This window comes from Vulpes vulpes, chromosome 1 (genome assembly GCF_048418805.1).
Source record: "Vulpes vulpes isolate BD-2025 chromosome 1, VulVul3, whole genome shotgun sequence".
Classification (NCBI taxonomy): domain Eukaryota; kingdom Metazoa; phylum Chordata; class Mammalia; order Carnivora; family Canidae; genus Vulpes; species Vulpes vulpes.
Window position 1 is genome coordinate 111,355,270 of NC_132780.1, and position 22,124 is coordinate 111,377,393.

Sequence of the window (22,124 nt, forward strand, 5' to 3'; positions counted from 1 at the left end):
AAAGTATTATTTTGTACTTCTCTTGGTAGGTTCTTGCATATTAATTTTAAGCTAATTTTATATAAATTTTTTACCCAATCTTCCCATGATTAGGTCATGTCAGTGACTCCCTAGTTAAAATTTACTGTTTTAATTAAAATTATTTGCACACAGCTTTGTTACTTCTGTATGTAATATCTGATTCTTTCAGACCTTAACCCTTAACCCAAGTCAGTAGTTTATATGACTTGACATAATAACTTTGTAAGAAAGTTAAAGTTCTCAATCCTTCCATAGGCCTAGAAAATCAGAACATACCATCTGTGTTTTCTCGTGGGTAAACTAAAGTACAAATTGCTAAAAACATTTTTCTGAGTCTTCAAACTGGAGATACAAGTTCTTTTTGGCTTCGGATTGATGGGGTTAGAACTTAGTACTTACTTTCTTTGGGAAGTCTGTGAATCAGACATTAGGAAAAAATAAATACATCAATTTCAGAAGGATTAGTTGTAGAAGTCTTATTAGTTTCAGGCTCAATATTTGTGGCCCCAAATGGTCATACGTAGTCCCTCCTCAGCTACAAGTAGAGCTATTCTGACTGTATTATGACAAATAATTTCTAATATATAACACTTTCATCTTTTCTCAGATTACAGCGTCAGAGCCATGCTAAAGATAATGAAATCAAGAATCTTAAAGACCAACTATCCATGAAAAGGTACAAACTTAAGCCTTGCTTTGGTTGAATGTATATCTCTAAAACGCTTAGGTATTCCACTCAGCACGTTCCAGGATAGCCATATAATTTATTATCCAGTCTGGGCCATTTTTGAGCATGAAATTGAGACTGGGACAACAGTTACAAATTGAAAGTGTCCTAGGCAAATTGGGAGGTATGTTCACCTTAGCTCTGGCCCTAGAAAGCTGCTGAGCTTAAATTAGCAAAGTTATGGTCCCATGACAAGCTAGCCAGGGACCAGAGCTTATGTGTTCTTATCTCTTTGCCCTAATTGATACTGCTAATTGTGACTGATTTATGAAATTGAATTTTATTCTGATTCACATATTTTTGCCTGTAGGTAATTTTATAACAACTGTTTTTGAGATCTAATTCCTATAGCATAAAATTCATTGTGTTAAATTCTACAATTCATTAGCTTTGAATGAACCATCACCTCTGTCTGATTCCAGAACATTTTTATCGCCCTAAAGAAATCCTGGATCAATTAGAAGTTATTCCTCATTCTCCCCTCCCCTAGCTTCTGGCAGTCATTAATCTATTATTTTCCTTATTCTGGACATTTCATATAAATGTAATCATATAATAGCCTCTTGTGATTAACTTATGCTTACTATATTGTACATCTATATTGTAGCATGTATCAGTATGCATTTCTTTTTATGAGTAAATAACAGTCTATTGTGTAGATATACCATAACGTGTTTGCCTTTTCATCAATTGATGGACATTTGTTTCCATTTTTCCACTATTATGAATAATGCTATTATGAACATTTGTCAGCAAATTTTTGTATGAACATAAAGTTTCAATTCTCTTGGGGATATACCTGAAAGTAGAATTGCTGAAACATTCAGTAAACTCTTTTTAACTTTTTGAGGAACTACCAAAACTTTTCCAACTGACTAACCATTTTACACTCCCACCAACAATGGATGTGGATTCTGGTTTCTCCACATCCACTACAATTGGTAAAATAAAGGCAGATAATCCAACAAATATTTGTGAGGATGTAAAGTAGTAGATCATTTTGGTTTTGATTTGCATTTTCCTAATGATTAATTATGTTGAACTTCTTTTCATGTGCTTATTGGCTATTTGTGTATCTCCTTGGAAAAATGTTCAAATCCTTAGGCCATTTTTAAAATTAAGTTCTTTGTTTTTTGTTGAGTTCTGTGCATGTTCTGGATACAAGCCCTTTATCAGATACACAATTTGCAAATAGTTTCTCCCATTCTGTGGGTTGTCTTTTTACTTTCTTGATGATGTTCTTGAAAGCACGAAAGTTTTTAATTTTGATGGAGTCAGAATTTTCTCTTGTTCTTATAAGCATTTTTGCACAATATTCAATGCATAATAATTCCTCTTGGTTGAATTAATATATATCCTTGGATATTTTTTTCCCTCAAAACACTCTGGCCATAGTGGTATTAACAGTATATTGTCTTATCAAACTTCTCATCAATGTCTGTCAAGTAAGCAGGCATCTGAGTGTTTCTAATAAAACATTGAGGATAGCCTTTATAAAAGTCCTTATTACAATATTATATTTCCAATTAATTGTTTCCTTTAAAGACATAATTTGGTTTGTATGCCCTGAAGTTTGGGGCTTGGATGTAGGAAGCTGAAATGAGATAGGAAAAAGAGAAATCTCATAGGTAGTCTTTCTCTATAATGTTCTTCATAAATAATAATCTTATCTCCTTCTCTCCCTTTCAATTTGTAGAATTTGTTTTCATACTAAGGTGTTGAATGTGAGCTGAGATCCTGAGATAACCAGTGCAATATTTTAATGTAGCAGTTTAGCTTTAATGCCACAAGGGCAGGGATGATAAAAACCTTTGTAGTTGCTAGCTTAGGGATATAGAAAGGCTGGTAGAAATTTTATGTGAAATTTAATGATAATAGCTAACATTTATTTAGTACTTAATATGCACTAAACCCAAAATGCTTTTATGTATATTATCTGAATGAGTTTTCACCAACAGTCCTTTGAGGTCAATAATACAGTGTTCTCCGTTTTCATATGTAAAGGAACTGAAATACAGAGAAGTAACTTGCCCAAAGTTTCACATTAATTAGATTTCAGAACTCAGATTCATCCTCAGACAACTTTATTTCAGAGTCAAGTTTTAAATCCTAGTCCCTATGTTGAAAATTTTAAAACTTCTATGCTCTTGGTAATAAAGGAAAACAGTAAGGGTTAAGTAATGTCTTCTCTTGCTTTTATATACTGTAAACTTTTACAAGAAATCATTTCTTACTCCGTGAATAGCTTCAGTCCTTCTCCCTCCTGAATAAAGTGAAAAGTCTGTCTTTGCTGCAGTGTTGTTGACTCTTTAATGATCATATATTTCAGATCTCAGTGGGAAATGGAGAAGCATAATCTGGAAAGCACAATTAAAACATACTTAAACAAACTGAATGCAGAAACTAGCAGAGCTTTAACAGCTGAGGTAAAAGAAAAAAGAGAGAGAGATGGGGTGGGGAGGGAAGTTTTGCTTGTATACTAAAGATTTGAAAAAAAGACTTATAAGTGAACAGAAATAATTCATCTTAGGACTAGCCAGAAGAACATAGCTTCAACTCTTAAGCTTTTTGACTCATTGGAATTTTGTACATGATTACTTCAATGTTGATAACTTTATGTTGTTTTTCCCCCAGTGACTTGAGGAAATTGGTCTGCATCAGTATGTGTAGCAAATACATACGTTTTGGGAAAATCCTCATGAAGCCAGGTTACTAAGCCAAATTTCTAAGAATAACATTTTACTGCTTCTGGAGATAATCTTTCTTTATTACTTTCTACATAGATCTTCCCAAAACCACATATGCATCATACACTCTAATTTCAAAAACCAGCTTACCTTCTAGGCCCCCAGAATGTCACTCAGTTTCTTCTAAGACCTAGAACACCACAGCTAGGGTCTCTTCCAAAAGATATGATTATATGTATGTAAATTTTTATTTATAGATAACTAAACTTTTGATAAATAAGGAGATTCAAATTTTTAGAAAGCTCACTAACATTAAGAAGATTATAAACCTTCCCATATCTGTCATGCCAAAGCTATATTCTTTAGCAGAATGCTTGGAAATCTGGAGGTCAACAATCAAGGAATGATACCTGAACCAAAAATCCCTGAAGATTAGTAAAATTCTAGCTATAACCGAAAAACAAAACAAAACCCTCAGATCACATTAAGAGCTCAAATTTGTGTATTTTATTTCTCACTGCTTTTAGTCAGAAAGTTTATTTCTACTCTGCTATTTTATTAACACTTAATGCTGCCCTAGAATATAACCTATTTTCAGGGAATATTGAATGATTAGTGAGAAAAAAAACAGGCCAAGTGAGCAATGCAGCAGTAATAGTGCAGAAGGGTATGGGTAGACAGACTCAAACCTGCAGGATAGCTGCTTGGACCTCCATTAGTTTTTCTTAGATTACCTCCCAAAGCCCATTGAGACTGCATGGTCCTCCTGTGTGGTCTGATTATTTTCTTAACCCTTCATCAATTAAAAAAAAAAGCGAATAGTGGGACTTCTTTTGAGTGTTCTTAAACTTGGCCAAATTTTAGAGTTAGTCGAGAACTTTTAAAAATCCCACTAATCAGATTGCCCTTGGTATCAATAAAATTAGAGTCTCTGACTAGGGCATCATTTTTTAAACTTTCTGAGGTGATACCAAGGTATGTTCAAGTTTGAAAACTAATGTTCTGGAATGTTTACTAACCCAGTAACCATTGAGTCGAAAAGTTAGAATTGCAGATTTAATCAGAGTTTTTATAATGTATTATGGGCGGTCAAGAAACTCATGTGGTGGAAGAGATTGAAAAACGCTTCAACTTTACTTGAAATGGTTGAAAAAAGAATGTGTTCATTTACAAAGACACCTTCAACTTCTTTGTCTTTCTCTCAAAAATCCGTAGGTGTATTTCTTACAGTGTCGTAGAGATTTTGGTTTGCTTCATCTAGAGCAGACTGAAAAGGAATGCCTCAGTCAGCTTGCCAGGGTGACTCACATGGCAGCAAGGTAACATTTACCTCTTCCTTAATGAGTCTTTATCTCAGAGATACTCACGAGTGGCTTTAAGGCTGAATAGAATCTGTGTTTTACATGTATGATGTCAGTCTTTGAAGTGAACAAACCTTTATTTTTTTAAACCTCAAAAGTCATTTAGTCACTTTGATGCTTTTACCTGGTTGCTTCTGCTGAAGCACTGAAGTCTACTGGGTACAGTAATAGCTGCAGACACCTTTTTCCCTTTCTCTGTAGTGAAGTAGATAAAAAGTCTCAGAAACCTGCATGAAGACCAGATACTTACCAAACAATTTGGATTCTAAGTGGAAAAACTTATTCTAATTGATTTCTAATGCTTGATTTTAAACACCTTTGGAGTACATTGAAGGAAAAATCAGTGTTAACACCTAAAATCGTATGTTAAAGGCAATTTCTTGCTATGCTATAATAAATGAATGGTTTTCAAATATTGGGCAAGTTGCATGAGATTATCCTTAAATTTATAATTTAATTTGGAGTATATACCTTCATACTAAATTAATTAGCATTCCTGGGACCAAGACATCATTATTTTTTAATGATTATCATTTTAATGATTATCATTATTCTTCAGTTCTGAAGAGTCAGAATCTCTGATGTTTAGCAAGATTCCCAGGATATATTGATCTGCATTCAGGTCCGGGAAGTACTGTTGTAGGTGATCAGTCTATCTTTGCTTGCTCTAGAAGAAGAAGGGGCACTCTATAAACTAAAATATTGTCAAGCCTCTTTGTGTAAGATGTTCTCAGTGATAACTTGTTCTGTTCTCTTAAAGCTGATGTGCTGGGTGATACTGAGGTGGGGCGGTTATAACAGAGCCTTTTGAAAGGCCTCATGAAGTCTCTCTTCTAGAGATGGCAGACCTTAAACACCTCAAAGCTGTTCCTGCTTAAGTCATTTGGTGGGCATGATTGGCAGAGCTGCTGTGTTTGTGCAATTTAGGCACTGCATAGAGGCAACAATCTAATTAATCCTCGCAGAAGAGGTACTTCTTTCTGATTTGCCCTCCCATAAGGAGTATCCTTTCTAATTTGCAGAAGAGTGGATAGACCAACCATGGCACGGTGAGGTCAGGGTTACAGTGAAGATAGTCCAAAACCTGCTTCTAAGAGGGGTCAACATCTTTGAGAATGCTTCTGCATTGGATGGCGAGGGCAGTTTCTCTCTTACTTCAGTGGAGGGATTCCTGTGTATAGGTTTTGTATGTTCTAAAACATATATATATATATATATATGTTTATATATATGTATATATGTTTATATATATAGCCAAGATAGAAGAACACTTGATATTCTGGAAGCAGAAGTAATATTTGCTCTTGAAAAAAGAAATCTTATGTATTCCCAGTCTTTGTTTTATTTTTATATCATTCCATACAACTTTGTACCCGTTAGAGGTAATTGTTGGTGATGGAGGTAATTTTGTTGTTGTTTTATGTTATTTACATATATGCTAAAGAATATAATAGAAATTTTTGAAGACCTATGTGGTATATAAAAAGAAAGAACTTTCTCTTGTGTCTCCTTTCCTACACCAGCAATCTGGAATCACTCCAATTAAAGGCTGCAGTAGAGAGTTGGAATGCCATTGTAACAGATGTTAGAAACAAGATTGCATTCCTCAGGGTAAGTGGTGAAGTATCTCTGTAGTAAATTGATTGAATGTTATAGATGGTATACACTTAAAGAAACATCTAATATTAAAAATAATTACTGAAGAACTTTAAAGAATTTTTTTTTTTTCAGTTAACTAAAGTTTATGCCTTTTTAAGGTTTCAGATCGATTACTTTATGCATGTGATCTTTTCAGGCCTTTCAGGTCATTCAGGTCATACAGGACCTGAAATGATAAACTCAAAAATTGTGTTTCACATCTAGTTTTCCTAAAATTCCAAAGTTGATGCTGCTCCAGTCAGAAATAAATGTTTTAACTTGGTCTGAATAATTATGTGTTTATAAAATTTAAAGCAAGATCAAGCAGACCTGTATTAGTTTTCAATCTTAAATTTTTATATAATGATTTCATAATACAAAATAATAAATTATTCATTATTGGTTTAATAGAATTAGGACCATGCTTAAGGTAATCTAAGGAGGTAACCCACAGAATATTAATTTCTTCATTTGGCTTTAGGATATTTTGTATTATATCTTAGAGTAAATATAATAGGGGTGCCTAAGTGGCTCAGTTAGTTAAGCATCTCCCTTCAGCTGAGGTCAGGATCCCAGCCAGGGTACTGAGATTGAACCCCACATCAGGCTCCCTGCTCAGTAGGGAGCCTGCTTTTCCTGCTTCTCTCCCTTTTTTTTTCCTCTTCTCATGTGCACTCGTTCTCGCACAGTCTCTCTCAAATCTCAAATAAGTAAATAATAAAATTTTTCAAAAGAAAGTAAATATATAATGTCATTGTTTTGTGATTTCACAACACTGCTAGCAAAACAATGATATTTAATTGTGACCACAGCCTCAAAGTATTACCTTCTGTCTAGCTTTTCCTTTAGTGGTCTTGACTGTTTCTCTCCCAGACTCTTTCTTACTCAATTCTTAGTGATGCTCAGCATTTATGTTGGGTTTATTCAGTTCTGGCCTCAAAAGAGCTGCCTCTTTTTCTCCATCCTTGTTTTCTTTCAAGTACATGTCTTCTGTGTGAAGTATCTAAATGTTTTGTTTAAGCATTTCTTTTTCAGCCTCTGTGGGTTTTACAAAACAATACTGTAGGGATCCCTGGGTGGCTCAGCGGTTTGGCACCTGCCTTCAGCCCAGGGCCTGGTCCTGGAGACCTGGGATCAGGTCCCACATCGGGCTTCCTGCATGGAGCCTGCTTCTCCCTCTGCCTATCTCTCTGCCTCTCTCTGCATCTCTCATGAATAACTAAAATCTTTAAAAACAAACAAAAAATACTGCAAAGTAAGATGAGGACAGTGCGAACAGATGTTGAAAGCATTTTGTTGAGTTTCAGGGATTAGAGTCATACTTTTGGCAAAATCCAATAGAATTAAACAAAAGTATATTTGATACTAGACAAAGCTAGAGGTATAACTTTCAAATAAACAAAATGTATTTAGTGAGTATTCCCTAAAATTTCCCCTCCAGTGAACATTTACAAGTAGCTCAACTCTTCGTCAAAGATACTTTTCCCCCATATTTATTAGCCTGTATATTACTCATAGTTTCTTGAATCTTTAGATGCTTTTCATTTTATAATTGGTTCTCATTTAGGGGCTGAAAATTATGGAAATACTGAGGAATTATCACAGGAATTTATGTCTCTATGTATCTTGCCAACTGACAGATACTTCTAAAAATACAACTTTTTACATATGAGGATAGTGTTACAGAATTATTTTTATGTCAACTGTTTTTATGTTATTCCTGACATAATAGGTTGAGAATAATATTACATGATTTATTACTCAAAACTACATCAAGTGTTCCCATATGCTATTTCTTTGAAGTTGATTTTGCTCTAAAATATTGTTTCTCTTCTTCTACTAGACACAGTACAATGAACAAATTAACAAGGTGAAGCAAGGGTTTGCCTTGAGTACCCTGCCTCCAATCCAACTACCACCACCACCACCTAGTCCTGAGATACTGGTAAGAAATATGACATTTTGAAAAATGGCAATCTTTATCTTCATGAACTGTTAAAGGCTATATAATAGTGAATATTCAGTATATTTGAAGTGTGTTCAAAATAGAATAGGCACATGTTGTACATACTGTTTGTAATTATGTCCATTCTTGCTATATTATCTCCAGATAATATAACTAGTTGGCTGGCTTAGCTGAGGCCAGTATATAGTTGTATTATCACTGGATGATAGAAAGGCATTTAGTATCTAAAGAAGTAATGTATTTTCATTCATCCTGTCAATCCCAGCTGCAGTGTAGGAGAAAACTGATGAATGTACAGAATTCCCATGCTCTCAGGTTACCCTGATGACTAAAACATCTTGGCATAGTACCCTAGCTGGCTAGACTTCATCCCTCCACTTCTACTTTTGACATTCTTTTCCTTAACTTTTCTTTTATTCTACCTTTCACAGCTTCCATTGATGCCCCTTCCCTGTTTATTGTCGGGAATCAGTGGGTCTCAACTAGATAGCTCTCTGTCGCATTATTTATATTATCTTCTAGGAAACATAGTACCTTAAATCAGTATAATTCACACAGCTTTCCAAAATAACGTTTAGGAGAGAACCCTTAGGTGATAATTTTTATTATCAGATCTGGAAATATGTGTGAGATATTTAGTGGCACATCAGTTTTCAACAGCATTCCTGCTTGTAGTTGAACTTTGAAAATGTTATATCTGTAAGTAGTTGAGTGTATCAGAGAACTTTAGTATATGAATTGTGTGGAGTTATACAGTTTCAAAAGCAGAATCCAAAACTAAAAGCATAATATGGTATACACCAGGGTCTTTAGAATGCAGTATTGCCTCTTATGTTTTTGGTCAGTTCAGTTTTTATAGAAGCACTACATTATGAACATTCTTATGCTAGGTTTAGAACTTCATCATACCCAACTACCCTGATAAGGAATATATTAATGTAAATGACGGAGTTACCTAACTAGGTAGAAAGAAGGTAAGACTAGAACCCACTTCTTGTCTCTGTTCTTTAGTATATTTGACTGCCCTTTGCTTTTCCAAATATTCATACAGTTAACTCTTAGGAAAATACCACGTGTAATGCTGGTGCTTTGTATCTAGATTTCAAATTGCTTTTTCCCCCCATTGTTTTCTGAGTTTAGATCATTGCGTATATAAATATAAATGTATAGGGTTTTTGTTTTTGTAACCTTTTCTGTTTTAGATGCAGCAGTTCTTGGGAAGACCCCTTGTGAAAGAATCTTTCTTTAGACCCATACTCACTGTTCCTCAGATGCCTGCCGTTTGCCCTGGAGTCATCTCTGCACCTGGCCAGCCTAGAGCCCCCCTGGTACAGATCTTTTTTTGGTGAAAATCTATTTCACCACAGTAGATTTCTTGAGTGAATGTCATCTATTTATTTGATAAGTGGTGGTAGTAGTGGAGGGGAGGATAATTGAATGAAAATTGGATGAATTGTTCTATTTGAGGCACTGTGCTAGGAGCATTACTTACATTATTTCATTAGCTGATTAATACATTTTTATAGTAGATAATTCTTATAGGATTTTAAAGTTTTGCATCTATAATAGGCAACAATACAGGGTAAATGACATTTTTAATAACTGTATTTTAGCATGTTTGGAAAGATTAATACACACATAGGAATAGTAAGTAGAACAGTGTTTCAACTTTATCTATAAATATAACTAGCACCATCTTGGAATGTATTCCACTGTAAAGTTAGGAATCTTCCTATCTACAACTAGCCAGAAAGCCTTATCCAAACCTGAAGCAGCAGAGAAATTTTAAATGACTAGGATTATTAGTTGTAATCTTGGCGAAGGTAAACATTCTATATTTTAAAAAAAAAAAAAAAAACTTCTCCTAGAAGGTGGATGTTAAATATATAATGAAAAATTCTCTAATCTTGACTTTTCCATAAATATATTCTAGTCAGTTTTTGTACCTACAGACAGTCTCCCTTTGAAATATACAGTTAGATGGACTCATTTTTGTAGAGTCTGCCTCTGCAAACAAATATGTATATAGGTCTTAAACAGATGTGGTATCAGTTAACATGTTATCCCTGTGATATCACGGTGTTGCTCGTCATATGCGGAGCTATATATGTAAAACTTTATTGAAAACTTTAAAGTACCTCAGCCTTCTAATAAGATTACTTTCTGATTCCTGAGGAAAAGCTTGATATTGAGGCAAACCCAGTTTCTGGGCAGTATTCTCCTCTGACTTAGTAGGCTTTGTATGAGTTATTTCAGTTATTTCAGTATCTGTTAGTTTTCGTGAGTAACCTATAGAACCTTAGGTAAAAGTTGTCATGTTTATAATTATCCTAGTAATCAGATGAAAACATTCACTTGCTGATATTAATTGGAATCTTAAAGCTTCTAAGAAGAAACTACCATATGGCAAAACTTTGATGGTTTCATGGCTCAGAGGTGTCACTGCAACTTCACACCACCTCTCTCTGTAACATTCATGAGACTTGGGCAGACATTCTAATAGTATTCTCATCTTTATTTTTTTGAAAATTCAACTTTAGCATAAACTATTTTATAATTAGAAAAATAATAATAAAAAATCAAATAACATGGAAATATACAAAGTAGAAAGCAAAATTACCCTGTAGTTAAATCCCAGGAAATAATCACTGTTTACAAGATTGTTTAGAACTTGACACCTTTTTCTATGCATATATATTTTTTAATTTAATATTACCACAGACTCTTTAAAAAATGAAATATTTCATGACATCTCATACTTAGGTATATAGATCTGTTCTTTAAGGATTGATTCCCCTATCAGCAGAGTAGGTTGTTTCTAGTTTTTTAAAATAACAGCAATAAATACTCTGTATTTCTGTATACTTACAGTTGCTGAGACTCACATGTTCCCCTTTTAAAATAAGGGTAATCATAAACAATAAATACTATTGTGCTAGTTAAATCAAACTCTAATGGGGTGATTAGGCGATGGGCACTGAGGAGGGCACTTGACAGGATAAGCACTGGTATTATATGTTGGCAAATCGAACTTCAATAAAAATATATATATATATTAAAACAAAAAATACAACTCTGAAAAAGGAATGTATATGTCACTATTCCTCTTCTTCATTCTACCCATTTTCTGAAGTATGGAAATACCAAGTTACTTCCTAATAACTGAGGCTGATGGGTTATAACTGTGCTCCTTACAGATGACTGGTATAGCCTGGACTGTGCCGGCACCTGTGGGAGAGGCTGTGTCTCCCAGTGCAGGTCTGGGAAGTGATCCCCCCATGATGAACTGGGAGAGGATTACAGACAGGCTGAAAACTGCTTTTCCACAACAAACCAGGTACCTTAATTTTTATTTAGTTGTGAGTACAGATTAATACTCTACAGTTTCCATAACCATAATTAGGGCAACGAAACAAACATAAATATATTTCCTTACTGTGGCCTTGGTAAAGAAAATGAAATTTAAAGGAATAGTGTTCAATATAAATGCTAAACCTCTTCACTAAATTTAACAAATGAGCAAACCTAAATTTAAAAACCTATTCTCTCATAACTTAAGACCAATAAAAGTACAACTAGTTATAAACCTATCCAATTTTAATGCCACAAACTGTAATGATTATCTTAATAACCTCTTTCCAAAGTGAATTTTAGGTTGATTGTATGCTATATAAGCCCAAACATCAGGTTTTACTCTCCTCTTTCCTTAATTTTATTAAGGGCTCTTAGTTTTTGTTATAGAACATAGTTAAATGCAAGAAATGGTTTTAGTGTGCTTTTCACAGTGCTGACTTTGGCAGAAAGATTTTTTTTTTCGCTTAAGTTTTTAACCAGTATTTTCATTTGAAGCCTAATATTTTTATTTAATAACATTGTTATGCTTCAGGATTAGATTGTGGTTTTATAAGTATGAATAGATAATGATAGTGAATAGATAATGAAAATAGAACTGTAATAGAGTTGTTGTATAAAATGAATAGTAAATCAAAGGTAGTTTTTGTTAGGCTGATGACCTGACACTTCATTTGGTAAAGAAAATATTTCATCCTGGTCTGTCCTACCAAAAATATATTTAGAGGCCTTGGGTCTGTGGACTATGGGAATTGAAAAAGAACATACTAACTGTCTGATAAAAAAAAACAGAGGGTGCCTGAGTGGTTCAGTTGGTTGAGCATCTGCCTTCAGTTGGGGGTCATGGTCCCAGGGTCCTGGGATCTGGCCCACATTGGGCTCCCTGCTGCATGGGGAGCCTACTTCTTCGTCTCCCACCCCCACCTGCTTGTGTGCTCGCTCTTGCACGCTTTCTCTCTCTCAAAAAAAAGTCAAAGTCTTAAAAAAAAAAAAACTAGGAATATTTAATGTGTCTTAATTTAGCTTCACTGTTCTGTGTAATCTTTGTTTTGAGTTTTACAACAGTAAAATTAACACAGAAGAGAGACAGACCTATAGTAATATAGTTAAAAAGGAGCATTTTAGTCCTGAGTAAAAGCTATTGGAGACACGATATAAAGAGCTCAGTTACATAGTAAGAGGTAACAAATTCAGTTTTCATACAAGCTTTCAAAAACAAAACCTGTTTTTGGAAAGAATATTAAACTTTAGTAGACTTTAGCTCAGAGATCTATCTAAAGGGCCACATCTATATCCTGCTGCATATAAATCCTAGAATAGGATTTTGTATCTTGTGGGCACGGGGCGCACCCCAAAGCAGTAGGAAAAATTCACCACTGCTCTTTCTTTGATCTCTTCCAGAAAGGAGCTTACAGATTTCTTACGGAAATTGAAGGACATTCATGGAAAGTCCTTATCTGGACTGACATTTGATGAAATTGTGTATAAGATTTCCCAATTTATTGATCCCAAGAGATCACAGGTAAAAACAAAATGCTATCTCTCTGCCCTTCTGTGTAGTAGTAAGTGGTTTTAATCATCTTTATGTCTATAAATCAATAACCTATTATATTAAATTGTCCATTAACAATTCAACTTAAATTTAACAAATGATATAGGAAGTCTTTTTGAAATACTACCTGATGATTCTAGAATAAAACTGATCTTGAAATTTATCCTAGGTTGCTTTGACTCTTAAGGAAGACTTTTTTCTTATTTTTGTAAAGACTTGTTTTAATTAAAAGCATATACAGTTGTGTTGTGTACTCAGAGCCAGGGGAAGAAAACGAGTAATGTTGCTAACATTTTGTATCAAGATTTCTCATGAGTCTAATTGACCTTTACCCTTTTGCTAATTCTTTTTTTTTTTTTTTTTTTTTTTTTATTTTTTTTTTTTCCTTTTGCTAATTCTTTACTGTACTTCATTTTCTGTGCTATTCTGTTCTTCCTGTTTTAGAACACTTGAAAAAAAATACAATATTCTTGTTTTCAGAGTCAAGGAAAATCTATGCCAAATGGTAACTGTGTTTCACCTAGCCACACTCCTCCACAATCTAATGCTGCCCAGCCTCCAAAACCAGCCTGGAGGCCCCTCAGTTCACAAGGGCCTGCCTCATGGGAAGGAGCTAATAATTTGGTGAGACTGTTGATTTTAAGTACATTTAAATTTGGGAGAAAAAAATGAGCTGAATTGAACCTTATGTGTATTTTCCCTAGGATGATGATGAGGAAGAAGAGGAGCCTTGTGTGATCTGTCATGAGAATCTCTCTCCAGAAAACCTCTCTGTTTTGCCTTGTGCTCACAAATTCCACTCTCAGGTAACCCTTTAAACTTACCTTTTAAATATTTTTCCATTAAAACAACTAAGCGAGATTCATGCTGCCTTACTTGAAATCATATACATGTATCATCAGCTATTGCTGTGTCCTGACTTCCACAGAATATAACTCAGGGCTTTAGAGTACCACACAGAAACATTTACACCTGCTTCCCTGTACCTAGCCCCAGTTTGCACTGTGCTTTCTCAGATCTCCATACACCTTACAGGAAAAGAGGAGATAACAATGAGATTGAAATAATATGAAGTGGTTCCCTTGAATAGAACTGGAAGGAATGTTAATTGACATAGCGATTCAGTGGCAGTTTAGCAATAGTGTTCCTTCACCTTGATTGGCTATAAACATATAGTGTCCTTTATTCCCATGTACTGATGGCCTCCTATAAAGCATAAGATTTACCTTAATAGTCTGTCCAGGCTCTTGTATTTGCTCTTTAGATGCTCAGGTTTTAGTTTTGATGTTAGAAAAATACAAGACTAGCATATCTTTCATTGATTTTTGGCACTTTATATAGATTAATTCCTGGTGGTGTTGCTGTGCAAATGCTATTGATATACAATTTATGATCCAAGTCTTCTGGTATAAAGATGTAATTTGATCCGGGAAAATACAATCTTACATAAAGTCTCCTCAGGGAAGTGAACAGTAGCTAGCTCATTCAAGCCATATCTGTAAAACATGATTTCAAAGATATGTGATACCTAATACAGAATTATATATTCATTCTATTCTGACATGAAGAAATAGACACAGGCTAATGCCAAAATATCGGGAAAGATACTTAGTCTTTTGAAGTTGTTAAAGTCCTACCCATTTAGAAAATAAATGTTTCATGAAACTTATTACTCTGTGCCATTGCCCATATAATGGAAAACAGATAACCCATTCAGGTTACTTTTTAGGGTTACAGTTAGTGGGCCTAATATATAGTGGGTTTTTTGTTTTGTTTTGTTTTGTTTAAGATTTTACTTATTTATTCATGAGGCAGAGAGAGAGAGAGCAGCAGACTCCCACAGGGAACCTGATGCGGGACTCAATCCCAGGACCCTGGGATCATGACCTGAGCCAAAGGCAGATGTTCAAACCACTGAGCCACCCAGGTGCCCATATAGTGCCTTTTCTTAATCTCTTATCTGCCTTGGCTCTCATTATTTATACAGGTAAAATTGGTTTGTTTTTGGAAAGTTAGTATTCAAGCAAATGATGTAACAGATGGTTCATACCATCATTGTCACCAAAGAGCCATCTGAAAAGTATATCCATCATCCAGGGATTTTAAGTTCAAAACACCATAAACACTTGATACAGGGTCTTGGTGACTTTCATATGTTACCATTTTTTTCTGGTTAAAAACAACAATGTATAATAAGCCAGAGGAAAAATACGTAGCAGATTCCCTCAGCCTTCTTGATTTTTTTTTTTTTTTTAATTTATGATAGTCACAGAGAGAGAGAGAGAGAGAGAGGCAGAGACACAGGCAGAGGGAGAAGCAGGCTCCATGCACCGGGAGCCCTATGTGGGATTCGATCCCGGGTCTCCAGGATCGCGCCCTGGGCCAAAGGCAGGCGCCAAACTGCTGCGCCACCCAGGGATCCCCAGCCTTCTTGTTAAGAAGAGTTGCTAAGTCATCCTGAAAATTGGGGTTGGGGAAAGGATCCTAATCACATGAACTTGCTGAAAGGTTCTGTTACAAGCTGTATTACTCAGCGAATTACAGAGAAAATGCCATTATTACAGCAATTGGCTTGGCAATTTACTAGATAAGGTAACTTATTATGTAGAGTACCAGTTGCCTCTGCTAGGCTAAGTCAGAGAAACTGACATGAATATTTTTGCTCCTTAGTGCATTAGACCTTGGCTGATGCAACAGGGGACATGCCCAACCTGCAGACTCCATGTTTTGTTACCAGAAGAATTTCCGGGTCACCCCAGCCGACACTTGCCCAAGATCTGATCCAAGGATGTGATTATGCAAAGGAAGTTCAGTTATCAGATTCCAGAATTTAGTTTTGCCTTTTGTTATGAACTGATAGTGTGAGTGTTGTGAAGCAGTGTACTCTTTAGTTTTGTGTAAAAGAAGCTAGCTAATCTCATCAAAGCTGCAGCCAAAGAGGACAGGACAAACCTTCAGGACTTGGAGCGGAAAGGGCTTAAATTTTAAAACTTACATTGTATTTGCCCATATGTTAAGCATTTTCTTCCAATGTAAACATCATTGTTAGACAAGAAAAAAACATCCTAAGATCTATGCTTTTTCCTTCTTATTCCACTTTTTCTTTACTATTCCCCAAATATGCTACATTTTAATTTCCTGAAATAAATTTAAGAGGAAAAGTGGAACAGCAAACAAGTAGGAAAATTCCATACATTTTATTGTTTCTTTTAAGTTTTAAAACTGCTTACAAAATACATAATTGAATTATTTAAAATTTGCCCCTATCTTCCCCATTCTTCTCTGGCCTCTAAATATGTGTCCACAAAAAGATTATGAGCTACTTGAGTGTGGGGGCCATATAGTGGTGTGTTGGAGCTTATCTAATAATAGTTTGTTCATAGCTTGAAATCTGCCATAGTGGGAGTATTTACACCATAGAAATTTGTAAATGTTGTAAGTCAGGGCTTCTCTTCCCAAGAACTTGTTAAACATTTACCAGCACACTACTGGGACCATGTCTGATCCTCCTTTGTGTTCTCAATGCCTTGCACAGTAGGTATAGCATAAATATTCCCCAAATCAGGAAATAAAAATGAGTTAATGTGTAAATTAAGTCACTTGCTCAGTTGAATAATTGAGATCTTATGGTCATTTGTAAACATTGTCATTGGACCTTACACTTGATTCTTTTTTCTGCCTTAAAAGTTTATTTTCACTTTGTCATGCTGCAGGGTTTGGGGGACTGTTTGTATGCAGATGCTACTTATGACAAAGTTGATATTTATTGGGCTAAGCTGCTATCTAAAGCTTGTCACTAGGAACTGTTTTTAGAGGTCAAAAACCTATTTTGAAAATAGTATTGTGTAAATGTTTTAAGTGTTGTACATGTCTGTAGTTAAAAAAATCTGAAGAATTCAGTTATGGTGTAAGATGTTACTTGGTTCATATTTGTTTCCATAAATTATTGAAATAAGTGTTTTGACTCAGCAACTATTTTATCTGTGTATTTTAGTGTAAATGTATCTTGAAGTTACTTTAAATCTCTATTTAAAACTGCTATTTCTATAATTGTATGCTAAATGTTTTCTTCTGTAATGACAATAGATTGGAAAACGTGGAGGAAGATATCCAAAAATGAGGGCAGTCTTCTAGACACTTTTAGAATGCCAAGAATGTCTTGGAATTGAAAAATACAGAAATTATAAGGCCTCTAATATAATTATCTCGTCTGACACCTTGAGGTCATGGTTCTATGGCAAATTATCTTGTAAAACAACTGTTTCTTAGTTTGTTTACAACTCCAATTTCACTTCCATGTGGGAAAGATTTTATCTGTGTTTCAATTTAAATGTATCCTGAAACTACTTTAAATCTATTTAAAACATTTATATCTGTTTAATTGTGGGTGTTTTTTTTTTTTCCTGACAATAAGTAAAATCCCCAAGAAGGCATTCATGGAGACTTGTAGAATCATAAAATATCCGAGCTTTTAGGGTCTTTAATAATCCTCTAGATTTCACCCTCATAACTATATTTTGCCTACGATCATATCTTGGGTCTGAGGATAGGACCTGAGTACTCAGCACAGTAGCTGATATGTAGTAGGTAGGATTGTACTTTTGAAAGTCATGTCCAATTCTACAGATCCATAGTTATAGCTACAGAATAGCATTTTGGGATTTGAATGCAGATCTTCTGTCCCTTAGCTAGTGTTCTCTTCTAGTACTTCAGGGCTGTATCCCCATTTTGGGTTGACTGTGCAAACAAGAAAAGTAGTTTTTCCTTCCTTGTAAATATTTGTCAAAATGAAATGAAAGATGGTAAACCAATTGATTTTTTTTGGACTAGGAACATGATACTGAGTGTCTAAATATATAATAGTCTGCTGACTTTTCCTTCAGATTCTTGATTTGCTTAGGATGGTTCCAATTAATGCTTATTGTTTTGACATAATAGTGCTCCCTTTCATTCTCAGCAGTGCCCCAGCCTTGATGATAAATTATATTTTATGGCTAATTCAGGGAAGGTAAGCTTATTTTTACTAAATTCAAATTTAGCAAGAATCTTCTACATTTATAAAATGTTCCTGGGATGCCTTATCAGATAGTCTCTTAGATAAGACTTCCAGAACTATAGTAGTTAAGGAATATTCTGGTGTATAGCCAGATGACAATAACAAGATACAAGATTTCTGATTTTCTTGAGTAGGCAGTTTTCAGAGTTATTGGACTCCTGTTAATATGGATCCTGGACCACATCACATTTACCTGCTGTTTATAAATGATACATATTCCAAGAGTCTATGTAGGAATCTGTGTTTGGAATGAGCACACCAGGTATTCTGGAGCATGCTAAAATTTGAAAAACGTTGGTGTAGAAGAAAGTGGCTTTCTCAGGCAGATCTGTGTTTGAATTGTCGAACTCGCATTTTTTACATGTTGTGCAATCATGAACAAATTACTTTTCTCAACCAAAACTTCTATAAAATGGGGAAAAGACTACTTGCCTGAGTTAGTGTTCTTAAATGAACATTTATTAGTCTTAATTCCCAAAGTACCAAACCTTCTATTTAGTCAATCAACGTGTTGGAATTTACTCCTTGATAAAATTCTTAAGTGTTTTTTTATCTTCAACTACCCTTATTAAAATGAATGGAGGAGAGAAAATTCAGGGAAGATGGCAGAGTAGAAGGAACTTGAGCTCACTTCACCCCACAGGCCACTCAGCAGCTATGTCTATGCAACTAACTCTGAAAATGACTTGAAAACCTGCAGAACAGATTTTCACAGTCAACTGTAGAGAAGAGGCCACATCGGAAAGGGTAAGTAGGAGGGGTGGAGAAATGGTTGGGAACCAAAACCCCTGGAAGACTAACCACAAATGGGAGGGAGACCACAAGCATGGAGAAGCAAAAAGGATCAGACCTCACACCAGACACCCCAGGAACAGGGGACCCACATTGGGAAGGCAAATGCTCATAATATGTGGCCTTGAAAACCAATGGGGTTTAATATCAGGAGCTTTAAAATCAGGGTCTAGCATACTTTTTCCTCTAGCCAGGAAAACAAGACATGTGTGAGCCAGTGTTAACACTCTTCCTGTCTTGCTAGCATTGCTTGCATGCTTTGCCCCTGGGTTTCTCCACAGACTCACCCCATCTAACCTACCTTCCTCTGTAGGCATCCTGCATCCACCACTGACCAGGACCAGCAACACTCCATAAAGTGACTCCTACCATGTGCAGAGGGGAAGATAACTCCACCAGTGTGCCCACAGTTTCACCAACTGAGCCTCTTCGCTGGCTGCACAGGAAGCAAGCTCAGCCACTTTTGGCTCCTGCAGCTGCCTAGTCTGACCACAGCCCACCAATGAAAGTCTCTCAGTTGGCCTTGCAAGGAGCAAGTCCTGCTGTTGGGTGTGCCAGCAGTTGGCAGAGAGGCTAATTGCAGTCAGTTAACACTGATTGCTAACTCTGCCCAACATGGTGGCCTTGACAGGCATCTCATCAGCACAAGGACCAAACAATGCCCAGTGTGCCCAGAGCAGTCACTGGGTCATTGCAGCGGGCTGAGGTAAAGACTAAAGTAGCTTAGCCACAAAAACTGTACATGAGCAGCCCACATAAGAGATATCCCTGCAGTGCTTGGTTTGGTGACTAGGGATGATTGTGCTATAGGGCACCACAGGGCCTCTTCTACACAAGGCCGCTCCTTTCAAGACAAGGAGATGGAGCTGATCTAATACATAGAAACAAGGTTAAGCAAAATGAGAGAGATGAATATGTACCAATTGAAAGAATAAGACAATATCAGAGAAAAGAACAAAAACTGAAAGAAGCAATATGCCTGATAAAGCATTAAAAGTAATGGTCATAGTCAATGGACTTAAGAATGGATAAACTCGGTGAGAACTTCCACAAATAAGTAGAAAAACAAATGAAGAATTCAATAACAAATTAAAATTGCACTAGAGGGAATAACAGCAAATTAGAATATGTAGAAGAATGAATCAAGATTCTGGAAGATGGGGTAATAGAAAACCACCAAGCTGACCGCATAAAGAAAAAGAAATTAAAAATGGGGATAGATTAAGGGACCTCTGCAATATCATTATGCATAATATTTGTGTTCTAGGGATCACAGAAAAAGAAGAAAAAAGAAGGGGCAGATAACTTAAAGAATACTAGAAACTAATCTGGGGAAGGAAACATATCCACATCCAGGAATCGCAGAGATCCCTAAACAAGATGAAAGCTGGAAGTCCACACCAAGAGACAAAAGAATTGAAATTGCAAAAAGTAATCATAAAGAGGGAATTTTTTTTAATGAATTAATTTATTGGTGTTCAATTTACCAACATAAAGAATAACACCCAGTGCTCATCCCGTCAAGTGTCCCCCTCAGTGCCCGTCACCCACTCACCCCCACCCCCCGACCTCCTCCCCTTCCACCACCCCCAGTTCGTTTCCCAGAGTTAGGAGTCTTTATGTTCCATCTCCCTTTCTGATATTTCAAGAGGGAATTTTTAAAGTCAAAAGAGAAAACAGTTATATACAAAGGAAAACCCATAATACTAGCCAACTTCTCAGCAGAAACTTTGAAGGCCAGAAGAGAGTAGCATGATAATAGTCAAGGTGTGAAAGCAAAAAGAAAAACCCCCTGTAACTAAGAACACTCTACCCAGCAAGGTTATCATTCAAAATAGGAGAGAAACTTTCAAAGAAAGGGGTTCATCACCACTAAACTAGCCTTATAAGAAATGTTAAAGGGAGTTGAGAGAAAAGGCCATAATCAGGACTAAAAAAAAGGAAAGGAAAAAATGTAATGACTGAAAGCAAACATGTAAAGGAAGTTTAATCACTTCTAAAGCCAGTATGGAATTAAAACACGAAAGCAATAAAGTAAATCATATCTAAAACAAAAACAGTTAAGGGATAAAATAAAAAATATAAAATATGAAAATACATAAAATGTTGAGGGAGAACTAAAAATTTGTGTTTTTAGAATGTTTCCAGTTTAAGAACCATCAACTTAATATAGACTGTTATACACATAAAATGTTATATATGAAGCTATTGGTAACCCCAAGTCAAAAACCTATAATAGATACACAAAAATAAAGACAAAGGAATCCAAGCATAATACTAAAGAAATCTACCAAACCATAAGAGAAGAGCAACAGAAGAAGAACAGAAGAGCTACAAAAACAACCAGGAAACAATAGGGCAATATAGACCCATTAATAATTACTTTAAATGTAAGTGGACTAAATGCTATAATCAGAAGACATAGGGAGACCAAATGTATAAAACAAAACGATGTATCTATGCTCCCTACAGGGTGTTCACTAAAGACCTAAAGACATACAGACTAAGAGTAAAGGGATGAAAAAACATATACGATGCAAACGGGGGGTGGGGGGGGTGGGGGGGGAGCCAGGGTAGCAATACTTATATCAGACAAAACAGACCTTAAAATGAAGACTGTAGGAAGAGACAAAAATCACTATATAATAAGGGATTGATATAATCAGAGGATGTAACAGTTATAAGAGCACCTAAATACATAAAGCAAATATTAACAGACATAGAGAAAATGACAGTAATTCAGTAGTAGGGGATTCATTTACGTGAATATGTAAATCATTCAGACAGAAAGTGAAAAAGTGTCTGAATAACTCATTAGACCAGATGGACCTATAGAATATCCCATCCAAAAATAGCAAGATAAACATTCTTTCCAAGTGTATATGAAACATTTTCCAGGATAGATCACATGTTAGACCACAAAAAAATGTCTCAGTAAATTTAGAAGATTTCAGTCATATTAAGCATCTTTCC

General features: G+C 35.5%; 1 protein-coding gene across 25 annotated transcripts in view; it reads left to right on the plus strand.

Moving 5' to 3' along the window:
• Positions 1 to 17,684, plus strand: part of DZIP3 (DAZ interacting zinc finger protein 3) — an 86,651-nt gene extending 68,967 nt beyond the window's left edge. For all 25 annotated transcript variants that reach the window (XM_072722466.1, XM_072722483.1, XM_025990013.2 and 22 more), the window contains 11 exons: positions 629 to 697; positions 3,078 to 3,174; positions 4,651 to 4,754; positions 6,320 to 6,407; positions 8,278 to 8,379; positions 9,603 to 9,728; positions 11,598 to 11,737; positions 13,153 to 13,273; positions 13,784 to 13,927; positions 14,008 to 14,109; positions 15,974 to 17,684. In XM_072722466.1, coding sequence (XP_072578567.1) covers positions 629 to 697; positions 3,078 to 3,174; positions 4,651 to 4,754; positions 6,320 to 6,407; positions 8,278 to 8,379; positions 9,603 to 9,728; positions 11,598 to 11,737; positions 13,153 to 13,273; positions 13,784 to 13,927; positions 14,008 to 14,109; positions 15,974 to 16,084 — 1,204 coding nt within the window. In that variant the 3' untranslated portion in view covers positions 16,085 to 17,684. The remainder of the gene's footprint in view (positions 1 to 628; positions 698 to 3,077; positions 3,175 to 4,650; positions 4,755 to 6,319; positions 6,408 to 8,277; positions 8,380 to 9,602; positions 9,729 to 11,597; positions 11,738 to 13,152; positions 13,274 to 13,783; positions 13,928 to 14,007; positions 14,110 to 15,973) is intronic.
• Positions 17,685 to 22,124: the final 4,440 nt, after the last annotated feature.